General features: G+C 40.8%; 1 protein-coding gene across 1 annotated transcript in view; it reads right to left on the bottom strand.

Moving 5' to 3' along the window:
- MYO3B (myosin IIIB) overlaps nucleotides 1-22,250 on the bottom strand; it is a 399,691-nt gene that overhangs the window by 225,650 nt on the left and 151,791 nt on the right. The window contains exon 9 of the mRNA XM_077751146.1: nucleotides 5,869-6,024. Within this exon, the coding sequence (XP_077607272.1) occupies nucleotides 5,869-6,024 (156 nt within the window). The remainder of the gene's footprint in view (nucleotides 1-5,868; nucleotides 6,025-22,250) is intronic.

Raw genomic sequence — 22,250 nt, 5'->3', positions numbered from 1 at the left:
AGGAACTCATCAGTGTATGTAATATGGTGGATGTGGATATGGATGAGTATGTCTGTGAGTGCACACATGTTTGTAGGTAAAAGAGGAAGTAAGTGAACAAGGCTCACTGGGGAGGGCTAGACAGTTAAGCAGTGAGAAATCTGTTTTTAAAGGTCACTGCTGCAGGTTGAAAAGAAAATCAGAAAAGCTGAGGTCATTGTTTTAAGCAGCCTCAGGCAAATTGCAAGGGTAGACTAAAAATCCATTAAACAGAGCAGAAAACAACCAGCAATTTAATTCCACTACCAAATAATACTTAGAATAGACCCCTGGCATTTGAGGGCTTAACATTTGTGGTTTCAGCAAGTCCCAAGCCACCCACAGGGGAAAGACATGCTGGATCTTGTAACTGTCCTGAGGCCTGCAGTTGAGCCCATGACGGGAGGTTAGAAGGCAGGAGGGAGTCATGGCACAGGCAACCCAGCACACTCCTGCCTCCACTCACATTCCAGACGGTGGCTCTGCTCTTCTCCCACTAACTTCTGTGAAGTAATTAAACAAACAAATATGTTTTCATGTCTACTTCTCTGAACTTTAATAATGACGTATCATGCCAGATGTTGCTGATGAATTCAGGGATTTATAAAACTGGTTTGGGAGAAGAGTCCTTCTGAAGGTCAAGGCGATGGAAGCTGATACAAAGGAAGTGGCCAAATTGTTTAAAAGCATCCCTGACAATTAAGTAAAAAAAAAAAGAAAGAAAAAGAAAAGAAATGTAGCCCCTAGCTAATGTTCACAGCTAGAATGCCTAGATCCAGGAGAGGGGAGATGGGGCCTCACCATCTAAGCCCTTCTTCATGCACAGTGTGGTTGCTTCTCTATAGTGAATAAGCTCCCATGATTCCTAGCTTGTTCTTGAACACTTAATGATCTCAACAGAACTGAAGTGCACCACTGCCCATAATGCTCCTGCCCTAGCTCCACCTTCTACCCACTCACTGTGAGAAGGTAGTGGAAGGGGCCTCCTCCCTGCTCCCCTCTGCATTTCAAACCATACTTCTCCCTACCAATCTTTCCCTTTTAAAATTCACACCATCCGGGGGCGCCTGGGTGGCTTAGTCGGTTAAGCGTCCGACTTTCGCTTAGGTCATGATCTCGCGGTTTGTGGGTTCGAGCCCCGCGTCGGGCTCTGTGCTGACTGCCAGCTCAGAGCCTGGAGCCTGTTTCAGTCTGTGACTCCCTCTCTCTCTGACCCTCCCCTGCTCACGCTATCTCTCTCTCTCCTGGAAATAAAAATAAAAATATTTAAAAAATAAAATAAAATAAAATAAAATTCACACCATCCTTTGTATATCGTCTCCTCCAACAACTGACCCCAATCTCCTTTCTCTCTATCCATTCCCTTGGTATCAGCCTTTGGTCCCCCTACCTCCCACCAATCACTTTGTTAATTCTTCCCACATGCTGATCTCAGGGTCCCTCAACTTGTCAACTAACCACTTTTATTTCTAACGCCACTAAGTATGTCCACAAGTTCAGTCATGACTAGTTCTCAGTTATTTCTCAAAATTTGTATAATCCCTTTCTCACCATCCACTCACTGAATCTGTTCATGTGCACTGTAACTGTCAATCTCCTGACCTAGACCAGACCTCAAAAGTTAAAAAGCTACTCTAGCTTCGCTTTCTTCCAAATCCCAAAAAGACCCCAAGGATACTCTCTTACTCATCTTAGCTCTCTTGCCCCCTTGTCTACCCATCATGTTCATCTAAGACAGTCTCCAGTCTTGAGCACCAGGGTAATTAGCATTATCCTAAACAGAGATAAACTTCACAACAACAGAATGCTATTAAGTTCCTCATGGGTTTTCTGTGCTATTGAGCAATCGATCATGTCCATCTTTAATAAGCCCTTTATCATATTTCTCCTAGTGGCTATTTCAGAGCTAACATTTTCCTGGAGTCCACAGCCTGCTTTGAGACCTTGAGACCACCTTAATTTTTTTTTGAAAGATAAAGGGCATTCAACATGAGTTTCCTCATAGGACTCTCTCTCCTTACCCCCATCCCTGCCCCTCAAATTTTCTAGATATCTTCATCTAATCCTTTCTGTGTCTTTCCCAACCTAGAGGTTCCTCCTAAGGCCAGTCTTCCTTTTAGGCCTTTGTTCCCACTTCCTCTTGCTTCCTCTATTACTTTCTCTCTCTTTATTTTCAGTGTCTCCCTAGACATCAGATCTTCCCCTTCCTCTGTCCAAGTTTCCCCAATCCTTTAAAAACCTGCCTTCTCCCCCTCAAATTTTCAACTTCTCTCTCCCCTGGAGAAAATACTGAAGTTGATAGAACATTCCTTGATTTTGCAGGAACAGTTAGTTTTCCCTGCAGGCTGTTAGGGCTCATTTCTCTGAATTAGCTCTCAAAACTAAACAAGTATGTCCAGCTCGGGGACCCAGGACCGTTTGGAATACTGCATAATCCTACCCTGGACAGAAAGCTGGAAGTTTTGTATAATATCTGTAAGTCCTTGGCATTGCATTTGGTAGAACAGGAAGAGGAAGAAAGTTTCTTTACCAGTCTCTGTCTCCTAGTGTCTTACGATTTCTGTTTGATTGCAGTCTGAACCAGGGCAGAGAGGCAGCCTAACTTGGGTAGACCCTGTGACACTTCTCTCTCTCTCTCCCTGATCTCTCTCATCCAATCCACCACAAAGTCCTGACAATGCCATCATCTTAATACCCTCTGTTATTTGCAACTGTTACAACCTGCTCCCTCATTTCTCTGGCTCCCGCCTTGCCCAGCTACATTACATTCTCGACACTGCAGTTAGAATGATCTTCCTGGAGCACCCTTGAAAGCTTTCAGGGATTAGTGACTTAGTCCTTGAGTGACTAAGGAACAAATCCAAGCTTCTTAGCCCATCAGAACCTGCCTTCTGCCTGCCATGCTTCTCCCTCCTCCTGTTCCATGCCAGGCTCCAGTAATGCTAACTAATTGTTCACCAGATTCCTTAAGCTCTCCTCAGTCTCTGTGCCTTTGCCCTCTGCTCACAGCTCATTATTCCCTTCTATCTAAAATAACCTCTTTCCTCAACTCCTCTGCTCACAGCTCATTATTCCCCTCTACCTAAAATAATCTCTTTCCTCAACTCCTCTATTTGTTCTATAGAACGCTCCAAAGGTCCAGGGGTCTTTTCTTCCCAGGTGTTCTAGGAAGTACTTCAACATCCAGGTACTTTTCATGTTGAGCTGTTCTCGTCTGATTCTTGTCTGTTTCACACACTGGACTATTAGCTCTTTATCAGGAACTGTATCTGATTTGCCTTTGTAGTCCCTCTGTTCAGCAGAGGGCCTGACACATGCACACATATAAATGTCTCCTGAATGAATAAATGAATAAATTAGATTTTAAATTAGATAAAACTGGTATTTTTGACGTTCAGTAGCTCAGTACTGTTTATTTTCACGATGTCATGTGATAAGTAGAGATGAATCTACACAAATTAAGAAGTCCAAGAGGAGGTGTGGCACAGAAATGAACTTTGAATTAAATAGACCATGTATATGACTTCTACTATTGCTAACACTGTGAGAGTTAATTTTGTAGTAAGAGCTATTCTTTTTATGCACTGACTCACTTAACCCTCAAAAGAACCCCCGTTTTGTAGATGAAGAAACCTCGGAACAGAACAATTTAATAACCTGTGCCTAACTGGCTGAGCTGGGATTCGAACCTGGCAGACCCAGTGCTTTTAACCACCATACTGTACTGCCTGCCGGGTGACTATAACTGTGAAGAAGAGGGATAAACTGGGTATCTGTCTCACTCATCTATGTACTCACCTCAAATTTTCTTTGTTTCCCCCACCTTATTTTGTAAACTCACAACTTTAAATACACTGAATTACCAGCATCAAATGATATTTGAGAGTTTTTCTGGGTGGGCTTGAAAAACACCTCGGAAGCCAAGCCCTGCCAGTTGCTAAAAGGAAGTAACAGCGTGAGAAAGGTGGTAGGTTAAGTGTCAATTACAAGCATTGTGTTCCCTTCAGAATTAATTTTCCTACCTCTTATTAAGAAGCTGCTGTTTAAAGTTTTGATTCTTTTGTGAGGTTGTGGGTTTGTTGTTGTTGTTGTTGTTGTTTTATTTATTTACTTCTTTTTAAAGTAATCTCCACACCCAAGGTGGGGCTCAAACTCACAACCTAGAGATCAAGAGTCACACACTCTACTGACAGAGCCATCCAGGCATCTGTGATTATGGGTTTTTTTTAAAAATAACTTTCAAGGAAATACAAACTCCTGAGTGAAACTAAAGACGCTGTGAGAAGACTTTGCTACCATATGAGACTTTTGATAGCAAGGAAGTTAACAAAGATCGAGAGAAATTAGAGGAAGCGGGTGAGAGCGACTGGAGTCTGATTTTCTTGGTAAAAGAAGGAAAGTCTTTAAAAAGAGAACATACGTCTGGGCAGGCACAGTCAGGCCAATGTGAAAAGCTGAATAACTTTGCAACCTAAGTCTTAGAAATTGTTCTGCAGTAGATTTCAAACAGAGAAAAGGAGGAAAGGCCTGATTCAACTTAGAGCATTTAAGTGCTGGGTTTGTTTTTTTTGCTTGGTCTATTTGATTTGATTTGATTTCATCTTCATTTTTGGTGCTAGTGCTGTGTGTGGTGCAAAGAAGTGGGTGGTTTGGGGGCAGTGGCTGATTTACAGGAACAAAAGCAGGGAAAGAAAAGGGATTTAGTTCCCTGGGGCTTAAACGCAAGTTCCTACTGCTTCAAAAAAGCACCAAGTCACAAGAATTTCTCTACCCTGTAGGCAAGCCATAGAAACACAAATGACAGTGGAAAAGGGGACAGAAAGAGTAGGAAAAATGTGTTTTGAGCTATCCAAAAGGGAACTTGCTGGCTGGTGGAAGGGAAAATCAGCAAGAGACAGTCACCTTGAAACCATGCCTCCAGTTCTAAGGGTTCGGATGCTTTTTGATTTGTAAACAGTGTTCTGCAGAATACATGAATATTTCCAGAAAGTGTGACTACTATTTTATTTTCTTCACCTCCAGTCCTCTGAATGTTCTCTTACTAATAATGGATTAGAGCTTATCTACATCCTGGCCAGTTCTACAAAAACCAAATAATTGCTGAGCTGGGAAGCAGATTTATTTGCATTTTTAAAAATTCTGTTAAAGAGAAATTCTGCCACCCTCTGGACAGAAACCAAAGATCTATTTCTTAGAGACCACCACGGAATGCCATTTGATGCAACTGTCCCTGAAAACAAACGTTTATTTCTTAAAATCTACACTTTGGAAAAGGAGGGCAGGGAGGGAGAATCACTTGTTCTGGAGAGCACAGACAGCGCCTGTGGGGGAAAAAATCATTTAAAAATACTAAATTGTCCCTAAGGAGTCTTTAACTAAAGAATAGGGTCTCCGAGCACATTAGAGAAAAATCCTCCAGTGTTTAACCTGTAATCTTTCCAAAATCGCTTTACAGCCAACATTTCTGCTTTCTAATCAGCAACAGCCAAGTACTGATTTCTCACACAATCTCAGCAATGGCTGCTTCCATACAGCTACCTCTATTGGTTTTTAAAATTCACATTTATATTAAATATAAACATATAGGTGTGTGGCGTTTAACTAGAACACAAGGGCACCGTTGAGAGATGATAGCCATAAGAGCACGAATGGACAACTTGTTTCTAAAGCTCTCCTGATCTCATCTACTGAGTGTAGAGTACTTAATGTCATGTAAATGAAACTCTCAAAAATGCAGGGATGTGATAATTACCAGTACGAATGCTGAGCAAATCAAAACACATGAGATACCATTCTTATAAATAACCAGAGAGAGGAAGTAGGAAGACATGAAGAGGATGAGTACCATACCTAGTTTTAACAACAGGGTTTAGATGCTTCTGGTCTTGGAGGACCTTGGCCAGCTGTTTTTGCAGAAATAAAACCTTCCCGTGGGCTTCTTTAATAAATGGGTGGTCGAGGAGATGTGTGACGGAGGGCCGCTTTTCAAAATCCTTAATAAGACACCTGTTTGCAAAAATCAACAACAATCCAAAGTACAATTTAGATACCTGGTTCTTCTGTGAATATGAGAGAAAGGAGGCAAAAAAGCTCATTTATAAAACCTGATCACTAACTTTACACAGCTCTTTCTTTATTCATACGTACCAGGAGGTAAAAACAAATAATAATTCTCTGCTAGTCGAATTAATCAGTACATCAGAAGTCTATTTTATGTTGAAAACACAATAAATTTTTGCCATTAAGTGAATTTGAAGTACTCAAAACACTGAAAAAATGGACTGATAAGACTGAATTTTCTGTCTGAATTTTCACTGCAGAAATGTTTACAATGGAGTCAGGCAGATTAGTCCATATATTTTAGAAACATATAAAACTATATACTGTCACTCAAATAAAATTCTAATATGTGAAATGTCCACTATTTGATGGTAAAGAAAATGCATTCAGGAGTTTGCAAGGAAAGAAACTGATCATCAAGAAACCTTCACAGGGAAAGTCCAACACCTTGATTTCTAATGTTTTCTAAAGAAGCAGAAAAACGTCAGAACAAGAAAGGACCACAATATAATTCAGAAGAACTGGAATGGAATTACACAAACAGGGAAAAAGTCCATTGAAAATAGTAAAACTTAGGTTGCATTTAAACTCCTTTGTGGTTAATTGGTTAAAACCACACTGGTATAACCACTTTTTTGTTTCAGATTCAAATGCCCTTTTCAAAGAAAACAATGATTTAGTACGTTTTGCTGCATGCCCTATGTTATCAAAGATGATTCTGATACAATGAAATTTTCTAGTGAAATTGAATCTGATGAATACCCCTCCAACTACCATTGTATTTTCATTCTGAGTTGGTGTCCCTGAGAGGAGAAGGAAATGTCAACAACTGCCCTTTTAAGCTATCAGTTTTTAGCTCACTTTGGAAGCTTAGGATAAATTCTAAAAGCCATTCGGGCTACTGTGCGAAACAAACGTTTCCAGTTTTCTCAATACTGATGGGACAGCAACATCTAAAACACATAATATTTTAAATAATGAAATGTACTCACAAAGGGTAAGAATAATCAGCTTCACCTTGAGAGTCTTTTCAAAACATTTAAGCAGAGTTCTTAAAACAATCCTTAACTGTTGGATTTACAAAATGGCTTTAATCTTTTCACTTTACATTTCAAACCACTTTCTGATCCCTCGCCTCCTAGTCCTGAAAAGATATTCAGTTAATTTCCCAAAAAGTCAGTTTTAGAACTGATTCAAGGGATTTCCTGTCTATTGGAACTAGAGCTTTCAGTTAGAAATGCTAGAAGAATCTAGATTATCTTCAATCTGTTGCCTGCAGAATTATAAAGACCACCTCTGCCTTGCCATTGGGAAGAAATCAATCATTTGACTCTTATGGGTTCAGGGGGCTTTGGTATAATCTCGTAGTTCTCTTACCAAAAAGAGAAAAAAAATCAGTGCACATCCTTAAAAAATACTATGATCATGTTTTTATATTAGCAATCTTCCCCGGATTCCAGGTATATTCATCTGTAGATGTACAGTTGACTACCAAAGGAAAATAAATGTTGTTTCCCTAAGCACCTGGAAAATAAGGAACCTCCTGGTAGTTATAGGGTCAGTAGTGCAGGTGTAGGGGCCCTGTCTTCCTGACTTGAGGGTCTGTAGATGAAATCTCCTAAAATATAGTCTATGTCCACTGTGAGTTCCTGCTGCAGATGGACACTGAGGCTTCACACACACCCCCAGAGCCTTGGAGGGCTTGGGTAGTACGGGAGTCCAGGAATCAAGCCTGCCCAGTGATATGGGACAGGTCACACTACATCTTTCCTGCATTGAGCAAAAGTACTAGGGCAACCCTCAACTGTTTATGGACTAGTGCCAACACTTCAAATGGGTAAACTCAGGACTGCGAATGAAGGTGGGTGCCACATTCATTAATAGAAAATTCATAGCACGTGAATGGGAAAGTGGGATGGAACCTACTTTTCCTTCTTCCTCAGGTCGGTGCCTTGAGACAGTGTTCCACATGAGGCCTAGAAACAAGGTCCTTCTGGTGCTTCAATAATGAAAGCTCTTTGGATACTGTTTGAGAGAAGCTAAGAAACCCATACTCCAGTTTTATGAAAATAGGTCTCTGCTGGAGTCTGGGAATGTAACTAAAGGTGCTATAGCTTATTTCATAACTTTGGCATCCAGTGGGGGAGAAAGGTTGCCCCCAAGGTTGCTAGATCATTCGGTATTTTGGAGATGAGCTCTCTTTATATCACAGAGGGAGTAAGAGAAACGGTAAGTAAATAATGAAGTGAGATAATCAAACAGGGAAGAAACTAACAAGTGGATCTGTTGTCTCTTGAAGATCCCCAAAATGAAGATAGTAGGCATTCTACTCTCTGGAAGCAATGATCAGAAGAATTTGTTCGTTCTCTCAGTAAGACCTGAGTGGGCTGAATGTCATCTCATTGGATCAGCAAAACTGAAAATGCGTATATATGGGAAGAATGCTAAGCAGAGTTGTGGCATACCCAGCTGCACTGGAGGATTTTTAGGCGAAGGGCATGAAGACCTTGAGGGTATAGCCTTATTCTAAAACACTTTTGCATACTTTTTTCTCATGGGGAGCAAACAGCCAGACCGAAATGGAATTATTATTTTACTGATAACCGAGGACAGTACTACCTTAGGAGCAGATAGGGCTGAAAGTCATGCATTACTAAACTCGAGGTCATTGGAATCATATCATTTCATTTGTTCAGCAAACATTTATTACACAGCCAGAATTAGTCAAAATAAATGAATTCACAAAGAATTACGACCCTTTTCCTTGAGGATCTACAATCTAATTGGAAAGATGGAAGGACAAGAGAAACATAGGAAACAGCAAAGGCCAGTGTTTGTTTCTATATGCAGAATGAGAAATAATCACACAAAAGCATAGGATTTTGAAGCTAAGGGACTGAGATTGTCTATTCTAATCCCTTTTGCAAGAGGTGAGGAAGTTCAGGTCAAGTCCTACAGAGATAAGGCTAATTCTCTGACTCAGATGGGAGAGTCTTTCCCCCCTCTGTACTATATTTTAAATGGCACAAATGCAGCCATAAAGAACAGTAGGCGGGACAGGGAATTTCCATCAGGGAAGCCTTAGTGGGGGACGTAAGAAGTGAGCCAGGTTTGGGAGGAAATCTGGGAATGAAACTGAACTCAATTGGTGGAGAAAAGGTAGAAGATATTTCAAAACACTGGATGGGCAGTGCAAGAAGCCAGACTGGGCAAGCTGTGTAGCCAGGAACTCAGAAGGCCACCAGAACATTCCCCCGCGCTCCTTAAACTTCCTCCTTTGAAAGCCCAAGAACAATTCTTTGTTTTAGTCCCTTTTCCAACTTTAACTAGGGTATATTCTTTATTGCCTAAGACCCCAAACTCATATCATTTACTTCTGTCAGCTCTTCATTTCTGTCTTACTCTCCTTCCAGGCAGGGACTTAGTGGATTAAGAGAGAATCGACTACTGGGATCCGTAAGAACACCTGAAAGCCTCCACGTCATTTCAGAAAACATGATAGAATCCTCCAACCTGACTTGGGAAGAATAAACATTGAAAACTAAGGAGTTATAATATGCTTACTCATTTCACGATGGCTTTTTAAACCGGAAATTGCAAATTCAAGATGCAGAATATTTTCTCCCAGCCAGAGAGTGAGAGTTTTTAACATTTATTTATTTTTGAGACAGAAGGAGAGAGAGAGAATGAGAACACAAGCAGGGGAGGAGCAGAGAAAGACAGAGGGAGACACAGAATCTGAAGCAGCCTCCAGGCTCTGAGCTAGCTGTCAGCACAGAGCCTGATGCGGGGCTTGAACACACAAGCCACCAGATCATGACCCAAGCCGAAGTCAGATGCTCAACTGACTGAGTCACCCAGGCACCCCAGGAGTGAGAGTTTTTATAAGAGAATGCAGAGAATGTTGACCTCTATATGGGGAGTGGGGGCCAGGCAACACGGGGTGAGTTGGGTGAAACACGTAAGACATTCCACTGAAAATTGGAACCAGTGTACTGGTCAGAAAGGTCTGGGAAACACTGGTGATTCTGTAACCAAGTAAGTCTGGAGTTTTATAATGCACCTGAACATATGAAATGTTCTTAGAACTTCTGGGATAAAGAAAACAGCTTGATTTTTGTTTAAGCCCATGTGTCCAAACTTACTTGGCCCCAGACTCCTTCTTGTGTCAGTGGAACCAGGGCCCTACAAATGGCATCCTTGGAAGCACAGCTGGGAGAAATCAGTACGAGGCCCTCGGAATGGGCGGCAGAGTCCTCCTCTCAGCTGACTCAGGGGAAACACCCAGAGCGTCGGGTTGTCAGCAGCACATTTGAGATACATGTAGGCTGTTGTTTCTGTAGAAGTCAGTGTCTCAAGCTGGGGAAATACAGTCCTCAAGTTCAGCTTTTTCCAGAGTCTTTTACTCAGGAAAAAAGTAAACAAGGATTCAATTTAAGGATACTACTTTCTTCCAAAAGTCTTAAGTAGCTCTTTCATTCCCAGGTGTTTTTAAATCATTTTTTAAAGTCTGGGTCTAGGTGTGGTTCTCTCTATGCCAAGAGACGAAACAAAATAAGAAAATTAAAAATGTAAAACTACCATGAGATAGATTGCCTGGATTTACCCTGGATTTAGAAGGCCATGGTAGGTGGTTTGAACAGGACAGAAAAGTCCACCAGAAGAAAATGGAAGCAAATTCCACCTTTGAAGGAAATCAATCCCTTACCTAATGTGAAATTCTAGTACCTTCTATCATACTTTCCTGGCTGAAGACTAATTCTCGGAATTCATTAGTGTCACCACATTAAACACAGGTTGTGGCAGCCATTTGCTGTGATCCCCCAGCCCAGCTTCTGCCAGAAACAGGCAAAAAGGAGACATTTCTTAGCAAGAAATAAGATTGGACTTCTGCGTTACACTCTAGAACTGGCGGGGTCCGTGTTCTTTCCATTGCCAAATGACAACACTGTCGAGACATGGCTGCCTTGTCACCATAAACTGCCATTTCATAACCAAAATATCAGACACGTGCAGGAGGAAGCTATTTATCAATAGTCACAGGCAGATGTTTATATGAATAAAACACACTTGATAAAGAGCAGCTGAAAACTCAAAAAACTAAAAGTACTGGTGAACTGGGTGAGAGAAGCAGGAGGGGAAGCAATCCTATGCCATGCAAAACTAGATCAAAACTTGGGATTTATGTCTCTTCTCATTTCCTTTTTAATATTCTGTCTTTTATACTTTCCGCTGTTTTCCTGCAGGTTTAGATTGTGAAGTGTTTGCACTGGCACACGATATCTAAACAGTTTTGATCTGAGCGCACATATCCCTGCCTCGTGATGCATCTTGCTGCCCTGCAGTTCTATCACCGTCACACAGAAGCCTGAGTGACAAAGAGGCCTCTGCATCAAAAGGAGAAAATCCTCCAGGGGATATACTAATTATAGGTTAAATATTGGAGCCCGTGGTGCTCTGTCTTGGAAGGAAATTTCCATTCTGGAAGACAGGACTATGACAAACACAGGCATTTTCCCAAGATGACTAATGCCTCAAAAGAAGGCAGGCTGAGGAACTTGACAATGCATATGTTATTTTAGTGAAACATCACCTCTCCGTTTGGTGGAATATTTAACTGCACTTCAGTTTTCATGAAGTTGACAAATATTGCATGTGGTGGTGTTTTCAAGTCTTGCTGGCAAGGCTGGACTTGGCAATGTCAGCTTCACACCTGGGATGAGAAAGTGGGGTCCTAACCTGAAACATACAAGTGAGAACCAGAAGTGCCTTTGCTTTAGTCAGCAAGGGAGGCGTGTGGTTATCAATCAGAGAGAAATAGTATTCGCTAAAAGAGAAAAAAGCCCTGAGACTGTAGGACAGAGGGGTTTAGAACAGGAAGCTCAATGTCCTTTTGAAAGGGGTAACAGGCACAGACTCTGTGTGACAAAGAGCAAGACTACAGGGCTACAGGACAATAGCGCAGCTGCCATCTTGCCTGAAATACTGGGGCAAGGAGAACCCTGGTGCAGGCTTAGAAAATCAGCAAATCAGCCCCAGCTTTAGACAAAGCAAAGAGCTCCAAAGGTCCAGAGTGAGCTCAGAGGAACCCAACAGGGAAGCAAAAAGGGAAAAACATTGCATTTCCTGGAATCTGAGGCTGGAGACAGAGAAGAAACAACTTTTCTCACCCAGGGAAAACTCAGAGGTGAAGAAGGCAACTAGAGGAAAAGCACAGGGTGGTTGGAAGCCAAAAGATAAAATCTAAGGTGGATAGGGACAGAATCTTCCTCCAGAGTTAAACAACATGCCCTTGGGCAGCTAGAGAGAGACCCCATGCAAAAACAGGGCCCAGGACTGGAGGACCTAAGGCAGAGCTGCAGTGTGAAAGCCCCATAACAGGCAGAGCTGCTGCCTATGTGACATCTGCGAACAAGTCCTCTTCGCTTCACACTATGTCTCTGATCCCATGATCAATAGTAAATAATCAGAAAAGCCCAGACTAAGTGGCCATGTTCTTAAGGAAAGTTATGTGGTAACAAAAATTCTAGATTCTCAAGCACTGTTTGTCTGGGGGACTTGCTGGGGTCATAGCTGGGAGGGACCAAGGGAAGAGAATATACTATGAACAATGGGCAGAATTAATTTGGGAGGAGGAAAAGGAAGTCAAAGTGCCAGGCAAAGAGGTGAAGTGACGAGAAGGACCAAGTGGAACCAGGCCAGAGCCAAGGATCAAGTCTAGATGGGGCTCAGGAGACACAACGGCTATCCAAGGGGAAGCCAGTGGAATGTATGGTGGCAGGGGTGGTGGTTTTATTATGATCGTTATTGGCACTTCCTTCTTCGGTTTAATCTGTACTTTTGAAGTATCATATGGCAGTTGTAAAAAGACCAGGGATGCATATGGCCTCCACTAGACATGCCCCAGCCAAGAAAGATCCCAAAATTTGTGTCCTACAGTTAAGGCAATCTTACGGACTGTAACCAGTGGCCTCAAGTGACCACCTTCTTGCTCCTGTATTTTGTTTCTTTCTTCCTTGGTTGGGAGAGCGCTTTGCAAGTAAGTGTTTTTCCAGGTACCTCAAGCCATGTAGCTCAGTTAGGGCACCCCCCCCCCCAAAATGAGCCATTACATCATTGCACAGCCTGGAGACTTGCTTACTGGACTGTTCATCTGTGTTCAAATCCCACCATCTGATTTGAAGGGCTGGCAAAGATGTGAGCTCTGGGTGATGGGAATCCCGGATGCCTCCAGCTCTCAGGCTGCAGCGCTCCTGGTTCCCAAGGGGCTAGGCATTGGATGCTCCTGCAGGTGCTGCCGAGTCTCCCCTAGGGCCCTACGCAGCCACGCCACTTCCTCTCGTGCCTCTGTAAGGGGCTGGGTTTGGTCACAGGTCAGCCCTAGACTCAGCCAGCAAACCAGGCACAGGCCTTTGTTTCCTTTAAAGGTCTTTGCTTCAGGTGAAAATTCAGGAAAGATTTACTTGAAGCACCCCAGGAAGATGAGGAGTTGTCAAAGAGGGAAGTGATGGCTGAACTCAGAGAAAAGTAGTATGGAAAATGTGGGTGCGTCAGGTCAAAATAATCTAGATGGTGGCAAGTCAATTGAAAAAAGTTATTAGGGGCACCTGGGTGGCTCAATCGGTTAAGTGTCTGACTCTTCATTTCAGCTCAGGTCATGATCTCACAGCTCATGAGTTTGAGATCCACGTCGGGCTCCATCCTGACCATGTAGGGCCTGCTTGGGATTCTCCCTCTCTCTCTCTCTCTACACATTCATATAGCAGATGATACATGGTTATATATTAAATATTATCAATCTTAAATATTTAAAATAGTATGTTGAATTATTTAAATAACAATGTGCTTAATCTCTAAACCCATTATTCTCCCAAGTGTGACACCTGTACTCACTCATTTAAAAAAAATGTTTGGTGCCTAGTATTGCAGCAGTATCATATAAATAGGTTAAAAACCAGAGATTGAGGTCAAACTAACTCTACTTCTTATGGATATGTGTTAATACACAAGTTAATCAAATTTTCTGGGCCTCGGGGTCTTCATCTACAAAGCAGTGATAATGTCATTGTTGGGAGTAAATGAGATAATCCATGTACGATGCCTGGCACATAGTGAGCATCCAATAAACGCCAGCTTATGGACCAGCCACTGTACTAGGTGCTGGGGATACCCTAAGTCTGTCCATTTGGGGAAGACAGCCATGGCATACCCAATTCCAAGCAGGATGAGGGCTATAAAAATAAATGTTAATGTGCAATGGCTCCTTGAGTTAGACTTGAATAATACTGTGTCCATAAATTAGCTACTTTTTCTCAATGCAATTTCCACCACTGTGAAAAAAAATTCTTGTTTGACAGATGCCCTGATCAGAACTTACAAAGTTTTGGGGAAGTGGGGGACTCTGAGGGCCTAACAATTCAGCAAAGGAAAGAACTCTGGCATTTTCAAGTTCAAGCCCTTAGGCATTCCTGTTTTTGAACGAATGGTTAATTTCTTTGATTCAAAAATCAATTTCCATTTCGACAAACAGTTATGGTCTGCTTCTAGTCCAGGCTTAAGTGCTGGGGGATATATGAATTCTAATCCTTCCCTTGATTCTATTTGCTACCCTGCCCAAATTAAATTCGTAACTCCCATTTGCATGCATTTGTATTAACATTTTTTTCCTTACAAGAAGCAGCAATAGATAGCACCCAGCCATCCCCTATGAGAAATGAACAACCAGTTTTATAGCACCTGAGTATTACAAGCTCAGGACTACCCAGGACTAGAGTGGGAGCTAGGAGAATATAGAACAAACAAAACATATTATAAGACTCCATAAGAAACTTATCTTCCAAGGTAATACCAAACTTACATATATGAACCATTTAGTAAACCCAGTGGGACGAATTTATTGATTCATTCAAATGCTTATTAGGTATTTACTGGGAATGGTGCTCCACCAAGTGCTTGTGGCGAAACGATGCCTAGAGTGAGAGTGAGAGGTTAGCCTTCAGGGAATTTATAAACAAGTAGAAAAATAGACATAACCATAAATAATAATAATTGAAGGCTGAGAAGTGTAAGCACTAAAGTAGTTCAGGCCAAGTAAACAACTGTAGCTAAGAACAAGTGTTTCATGTGAGAAATGACACTTGGGACTTAAGGTATCAAAGGGATACTGACAGGAAGTGCAAGAGAGGGGCATCCCAAGTGGGGGGGTGCAGTAGGAATAGAGACCCACTGGAAAAATGTGTGGCCCATATGAAAGCAGGGCAGAACAGAACCATGCAGCTGTAATACAGACAGGGGTGAGAATCTGGCCAGGAACATTTTATCCAGAACCCAGAAGGCTTAGGTTTTCTTTCTTAGCCACACTGAACTGTTTTTTTTGAGCAGGGAGATAACACAGTGAGATTTTTCTTTAAAAAACAAACAGGTGCCACATTATGAAGTAAATCAGAGGGAGGGAAGGGGGAGGATCCCTTTGGGAAGCATACAGTCTGAATTAAGGAAACGGGAAGGGAAAGGTGATGGTTATAGCTACGAAGACAAGTCAGGAGTGAATGATGATAAAAGAAGGGGAGCCTGGGTGGCTCAGTCAGTTAAGAGTCAGACTCTTGATTTCAGCTCAGGTCATGATCTCATAGTTTGTAAGATTCAGCCACAAGCCTCATGTTGATCTTCATGCTGAGAATGGAGCCTGCCTGGGATTCTCACCCCTCCCCTCACTCTCTCTCAAAAATAAATAAATAAACTTAAAAAAAGAAGAAGAGGAAGAAGGGGCCACTGGTGGAATCTTCAGGCAATTAGACTGAAATTTACAGGATGTACCTGCAGCTAAACCTTGGCAAATATAATAATCTACTTTTTATCTTCACTACCTAAATGTAACCTCTCCTGTTGGGAGCCATTCTCAGCCCACACTAGTTGACACACTAGTTGAGAAAGTTCCTGGTGAGGTTAAAGCAAGTTTGAACGATCTCTTGAAATTAGATGACGACTGATATCCACCCCCACTCAATTATTCCTGCTTGAGTGCCAACCTGCAAGGTACCTTGTTGATTGGTATTGGGAGTGACTTGTCCCCTTATTCTGGCCCTGGTATGATGATTGCACCTTGTGAAGGAACCTATTGTGGGAACTTCTTCTTTTGATTATGGAAACAGACATCATGTCTCCTGTTTTCCTCGATACTTTCCTTGAGCTATAAACAAGCTAATGACCCTTGAGCTATAAACAAGCTAATGACCCTTACTCATAAAAGATTGACCTTTATGTATACAATTCTGTTTCTATCGTTACATTAGTCCAAGAGGTTCATACAGTTCAACATGTAAATCAGCTAACCAAAAATGTTTCTCATGCCCTCTAGCTATTCAAGAAATCATAGACAAAAAACTAGACACAAAGGTAAATGCACTCAAAGAGGCTATTCTAAGGTATGGTTGGCTCTCTGGTGCCATAAAGAATATAACTGGACAGTTAAGTCTTGCCCAGAGACAAAGAGCCTAACAGAGAGAAGGAACAGATAAGGGCAGAACATAAGTTACCACATATACCTTTGCTAACTGGTGATGTATAGCAGTCCCTTCCCTAAGGCCTACATTCCACAAACACCTTTCCTTACACTGGCAGCTGTGATGGGGATGGATAAGAGTATCTACAACTTAACCTATGACTTAATCTTAGCATTATTAAAATGTGTATGTTATCCTGTTTCTCACTAAGAACACCCTGTTATTTTCTTAGTTACTTAACCTCACTATAATTGGGGTAGTTCTGCAAGAATATTTCTGTAAAACCTGTTTCTATATATTTTCCAAAAAACATCTTATCACAGAGAACTATCCATTGTAAAAATTCCATTTTCTGATGCCATGTTAATGTTTGACGCATAAATAAAGACACCAAAACCGACAGGGCAGAGATGACTGCCTGGTGATCAGAAAGAATCTTGGGGCTCCCTCACTCTCTCTCTCTCTCCAACACCATCCATCCTTCAGGGACCCCTGGACCTGGACTCCAGCACTCTCCCAAAGGAACTTAGGTTTTCATATTACCAATTCAATGGTCTCTTTTTACTTTTCATTCTACTCAACCTCTTTGTTCAAGCTGTCATTGATGGCCACTGTTGACCTGCCTCACCTTCATGAAACATTCTCTTCCTGTGCCTGAAGTGATGCTACATCTCTTCATCATTCTCTTACTTCTCTGACCACTCTGCTCATTTATTTTCACTACCAGGTAGAACAAGATGACAAAAGAGAGGGGACAGAGTATGCAAAGACATGAAGGAGATGAAATAAAGTTACAGTACTTATGCCCACAGGCTTGGAATCTGCTGAACAAACAGACTTTGCCTAGTGGCTCAAATAAACTGAACTAGATAATATGGAGAGAATTTGCATCCTTTGGAGATGGATATCCCTATTCTTAGAAATGCACAATCTCAAACCAGGCTGCAGATTCTGCTAAAAATAAGTGAGCTTGACTACTATGTGCATGTCTGGCACTAAGTGAAAATTAAAAGTGTAAGAAAACCAGCAAAAGCTATTACATAAAATTTATGGTTGATTAATGACTTTTTTAACAGCTTTGATATAATTCATATACCATACAGTTCACATTTCTAAAGCATACAATTCAAAAAGGTTTAGTATATTCACACAGTTGTATAGCCATTATCATAATCAATTTTCTGAATATTTTGATCACCCCCAAAAGAAACTCCAAATCCATTAGTAGTCACTCCCCATTTTTCCTCAACCTCTTCAGTCCCAGGTAACTACTAATCTACTGTTTCTATGGATTTGCCTAATTTGGACACTTCCTTTTATATATGTGGTCTTTTGTGACTGGCTTCATTCATTCAGCATAATGCTTTCAAAGTTCATCCTTGCTGTAGCACATATCAATACTGCATCCTTTTTATTGCTAAATAATGTTCTATCATATGGATATAACACATTTTGTTTATCTATTCATCAGTTGATAAACATCTGGGTTAATTCTACTTTTAAGCTATTATGAACAATGCTGCTATGAACATTTGTATATAAGCTTTTTTTTTTTTTTTTAGTTTATTTATTTTGAGAGAGAACATGAGCAGACGGAAATGGCAGACAGAGAGAGAGAGAGAGAGAATCTCAAGCAGGCTCCATGCTGTCAGTGCAGAGCCTGGCACAGGGCTCAATCTCATAAACTGTGAGATTATGACCTGAGCTGAAATGAAGAGCCAGACACTTAACCAACTGAACCACCCGGGGACTCCTGTATACAAGTTTTTATTTGTTTGGATGTTTGGGGTTTTTTTGGCTTTAACCCAGAATCAGGAAATGTATACAAGTTTTTATGTGGACACATATTTTCATTTCTCTTGGATATGTATTGCTGGATCATATGGTAACTTTATGTTTAACCTTCTGAAGAACTACAAGACTGTTTTCTAAAGTGGCAGCATCATTTTACATTCCCACCACCAATGTATACAATTGATTTTTACTCCAAAATCAAGAACAAGAACTCCACCTTGTTCTACAAATAATTTAAGGGACCCTACAACACTTGTTTAAGGTATATGCAATAAGATAAAAAATAATTATAAGCAGAAGAGAAAAATGAAGCAAAGGGTGAATTAGGGAACAAAACCAGAAATTAGAGTACCAAATAAATTACTTTGGTAGAGTGACCACAAATGTGACTCTGGGCTCTGTAGCAGCCAATGTGAGAGGGAAAATGCAGTCTGCTCTATGTTTCTTAAAATCCATGATATAAAAACAGACTAGCTACTTGTAGAACTATGACTATATGATGATGATGACTGGCAAGGCGACTAGAAATACAGGTTTCCTGGGCTTTCATAGAAATGACTCTATATATGNAAAAAAAAAAAAAAAAAGAAATTATTATATATAAGGTAGTGAATACTATTTCCCTCCAATAAACATGGCTATGAGTTTCAGAACTGTTTCTTATCTTCAATCCCAACTGATATCTTTTACCAAAGAATTATATAGTAAAAAAAAATTCTCCCGGTGTGGCCAATACAAGGAGGCACAGAGTTCTCTGATCTTAATCCAGAGCTAAATCTATCAGTTACTTGGTAAATTGTTACAGTCAGGTCCCCTGATTCTTAAAATGCTGAATGCAGATGCTGGCATCCATCAAAGAAAGGAAAGGCAGGGTGTCAAGCTAGCATGTACAATTGACCATTTTTACTACACGGGTCCACTTATATATGAATTTTTTCAATAAATACAGTACAATACTGTAATTGTACTTTCTCTGAATTTTTTTCTTTATATTTTAACATTTTTCTATAGTTTACTTTATTGTCAGTAATATACAGTATTGTATATTGTCAGTATTGTACAGTATATAGTACATATAATATGCAATATGAGTTAATCAACTCTTTATGTTAACAGTAAGGCTTCTAGTCAGCTGTAGGCTATTAGTAAAGTTTTGGGTTATCAAAAGTTATATACAGATTTTCAACTATGTGAAGGGTTAGTGTTTCCAACCCCCACATTGTTCAAAGGTCAACTGAACTATTCACCGCAAAGAACAGAAAGAACATTGCTGAAACATTTAGCCCATGGATGAAAAGCAACTCAAAGGAAGGAGCAATTTAATCCCACAGGTGGGGCTTGGGCGAGGGCAAGAAGAGGACTGAAGCACAGCCCAAGTGGGAACGGAAATAGTGAAGACTGTCAAATTTGCTTTTTAAATAATGACAATACTGGTTCCAACTAAAATATCAGGCCAGGGTAGAGGAAGATTAGACTGAAAAGAAAAGTGGCCAAGAGTTTCAATAATCTGGCTGGCATTGTGTCTGCCCACATTTAGCACCCTTCCCTTGATGTGTGTTTTTGTTTTGTTTTGTTTTGTTTTGGTAAAGATTTACACAGACTAAACACTGGCTGATTGCCAATTATACAAATATTATTGACGGTATAAAATCAAATTGGGGAAAATAAATTAGACCAGGTTTTCATTAATACCCTAACCACTACTGAAAAGCCTGGAGATGGCACAAAAACAAACACTCAGATCAATAGAACAGAATAGAGAACCCAGAAATGGACCCACAAACGTATGGCCAACTAATCCTTGACAAAGCAAGAAACGAACATCCAAAGGAATAAAGACAGTCTCTTTAGCAAATGGTGCTGAGAAAACTGGAAAGTGATATGCAGAAAAATGAACCTGGACCACTTTTTTATGCCATACAGAAAAATAAACTCAAAGTGGATGAAAGACCTAAATGTAAGACAGGAAGCCATCAAAATCCTAGACAAGAAAGCAAGCAAAAACCTCTTTGACCTTAGCTGCATCAACTTCTCATTCACCACATCCCTGGAGGCAAGGGAAACAAAAGCAAAAATGAATTATTGGGATCTCATCAAAATAAAAAGCTTCTGCACAGTGAAGGAAACAATCAGCAAAACTAAAAGGCAAGTGACAGAATGGGAGAAGATATTTGCAAATGACATATCAGAGAAAGGGTGAGTATCCAAAATTATAAAGAACTTACCAAACTCAACACCCAAAAACAAATGATCCAGTGAAGAAATAGGCAAAAGACATAAAGAGACATTTCTCCAAAGAAGACATCCAGAGCCAACTGACACATGAAAAAAATGCTCAACATCACTCATCATCAAGGAAATACAAATCAAAACCACAATGAGATACCCCCTCACACCTGTCAGAATGGCTAACATTAACTCAGGCAACAACAGGTGTTGGTGAGGATGCAGAGAAAGAGGATCTCTTTTGCACTCCTGGTGGGAATGAAAACTGGAGCAGCCACTCTGGAAAACAGTATGGAGGTTTCTCAAAAAATTAAAAATAGAACTACCTTATAACCCAGCAATTGCACTACTAGGTATTTATCCAAGAGATACACGTTTGCTTTTTCAAAGGGGTACATGCACCTCAATGTTTATAGCAGCACTGTCAACAGTAACCAAAGTATGGAAAGAGCCCAAATGTCTGTTGTTGGATGAATGGATAAAGATGTGGTATATATATATAATGGAGTATTACTCAGAAATAAAAAAAGAATGAAATCTTGCCATCTGCAACTATGTGGATTGAACTAGAAGGTATGATGCTAAGTGAGATCAGTCAGAGGAAGACAAATATATGACTTTAACATACAAAGCAGATGAACATAAGAGAAGGGAAGCAAAAATAATATAAAAACAGGGAGGGGGACAAAAACATTAGAGACTCTTAAATATGGAGAACAAACAGAGGGTTACTAGAGGGGTTGTGGGACGGGGATGGGCTAAATGGGTAAGGGGCATTAAGGAATCTACTCCTGAAATCATTATTGTACTACATGCTAACTTGGCTGTAAAATAAATTACAAAAAGAAAAGTATACTAAATGTGATGAAAAAAGAAAAAAGAAAGAAAAGCCTGGAGAAACTACTGTCAGATAATAAGTAGCTGTAAATGTCATGCAAATCAGGATTTTGCACAGCTATTGGCAGCCTTGGTTTATGTTCCTGAGGACACAGACCATCACCATGCCTGTCACCTGCCATCCTTCGGCACAATTTCTCAGCAAAAAAAGGGCAATGAACTGCAAGACCTAAATGACTGCTTCTGTTGCACTTTGGGGCAGACGGTTCTTCCTGAGGAAGTGGCCACCCAAGGAAGCCAGTTAGTGCTGAGCCTCTGTGCTTTTAGGCCAAGAAACGAAGATTTCACCCCCTGGGGACGTCAATCCAGTGCCTTGTTTCAAGCACTAAATTTTTGAAAGATAAAATATTTTTCTTTTTTAGGCAAGGGAATGAGTAAAGACACCAACTGCCAAAGAGAGCCTGGGGAGTCCTTAACACTCTTCCATTAACATGAAGGAGCAGGACAGCTCCATCTATTACATCAAAGCCTTATCAGAGACCCTAATCCTTTCTGAAAGGAACTCTCAGGCAGCCAAGCCTTTAATTTGCTGAATAATAGGCCCTCTGATTAACCCCTTGCAAAGCAAAGTACAGACACTGCAGGCAACAAATGCTCCCAGGGGGTGAGAACTAAAGGGAGTGGGGGCTGGGATGGCTCCTACTCCCACTGTCAGTGAACTAACTCTATGCATAGGTTTCTAAATGGTTATTTTTCTGTTTTCCTTTTTCATTCCCCTGTTCGCTCTCTCTCCTGGAAATATGCTACTTCCAT

The sequence above is a fragment of the Crocuta crocuta genome, unplaced genomic scaffold (genome assembly GCF_008692635.1).
Source record: "Crocuta crocuta isolate KB4526 unplaced genomic scaffold, BGI_CrCroc_1.0 scaffold219, whole genome shotgun sequence".
Lineage (NCBI taxonomy): Eukaryota > Metazoa > Chordata > Mammalia > Carnivora > Hyaenidae > Crocuta > Crocuta crocuta.
The sequence above is the reverse complement of the archived record's forward strand: the minus strand, read 5'-3'. Positions and strand labels throughout refer to the sequence as shown.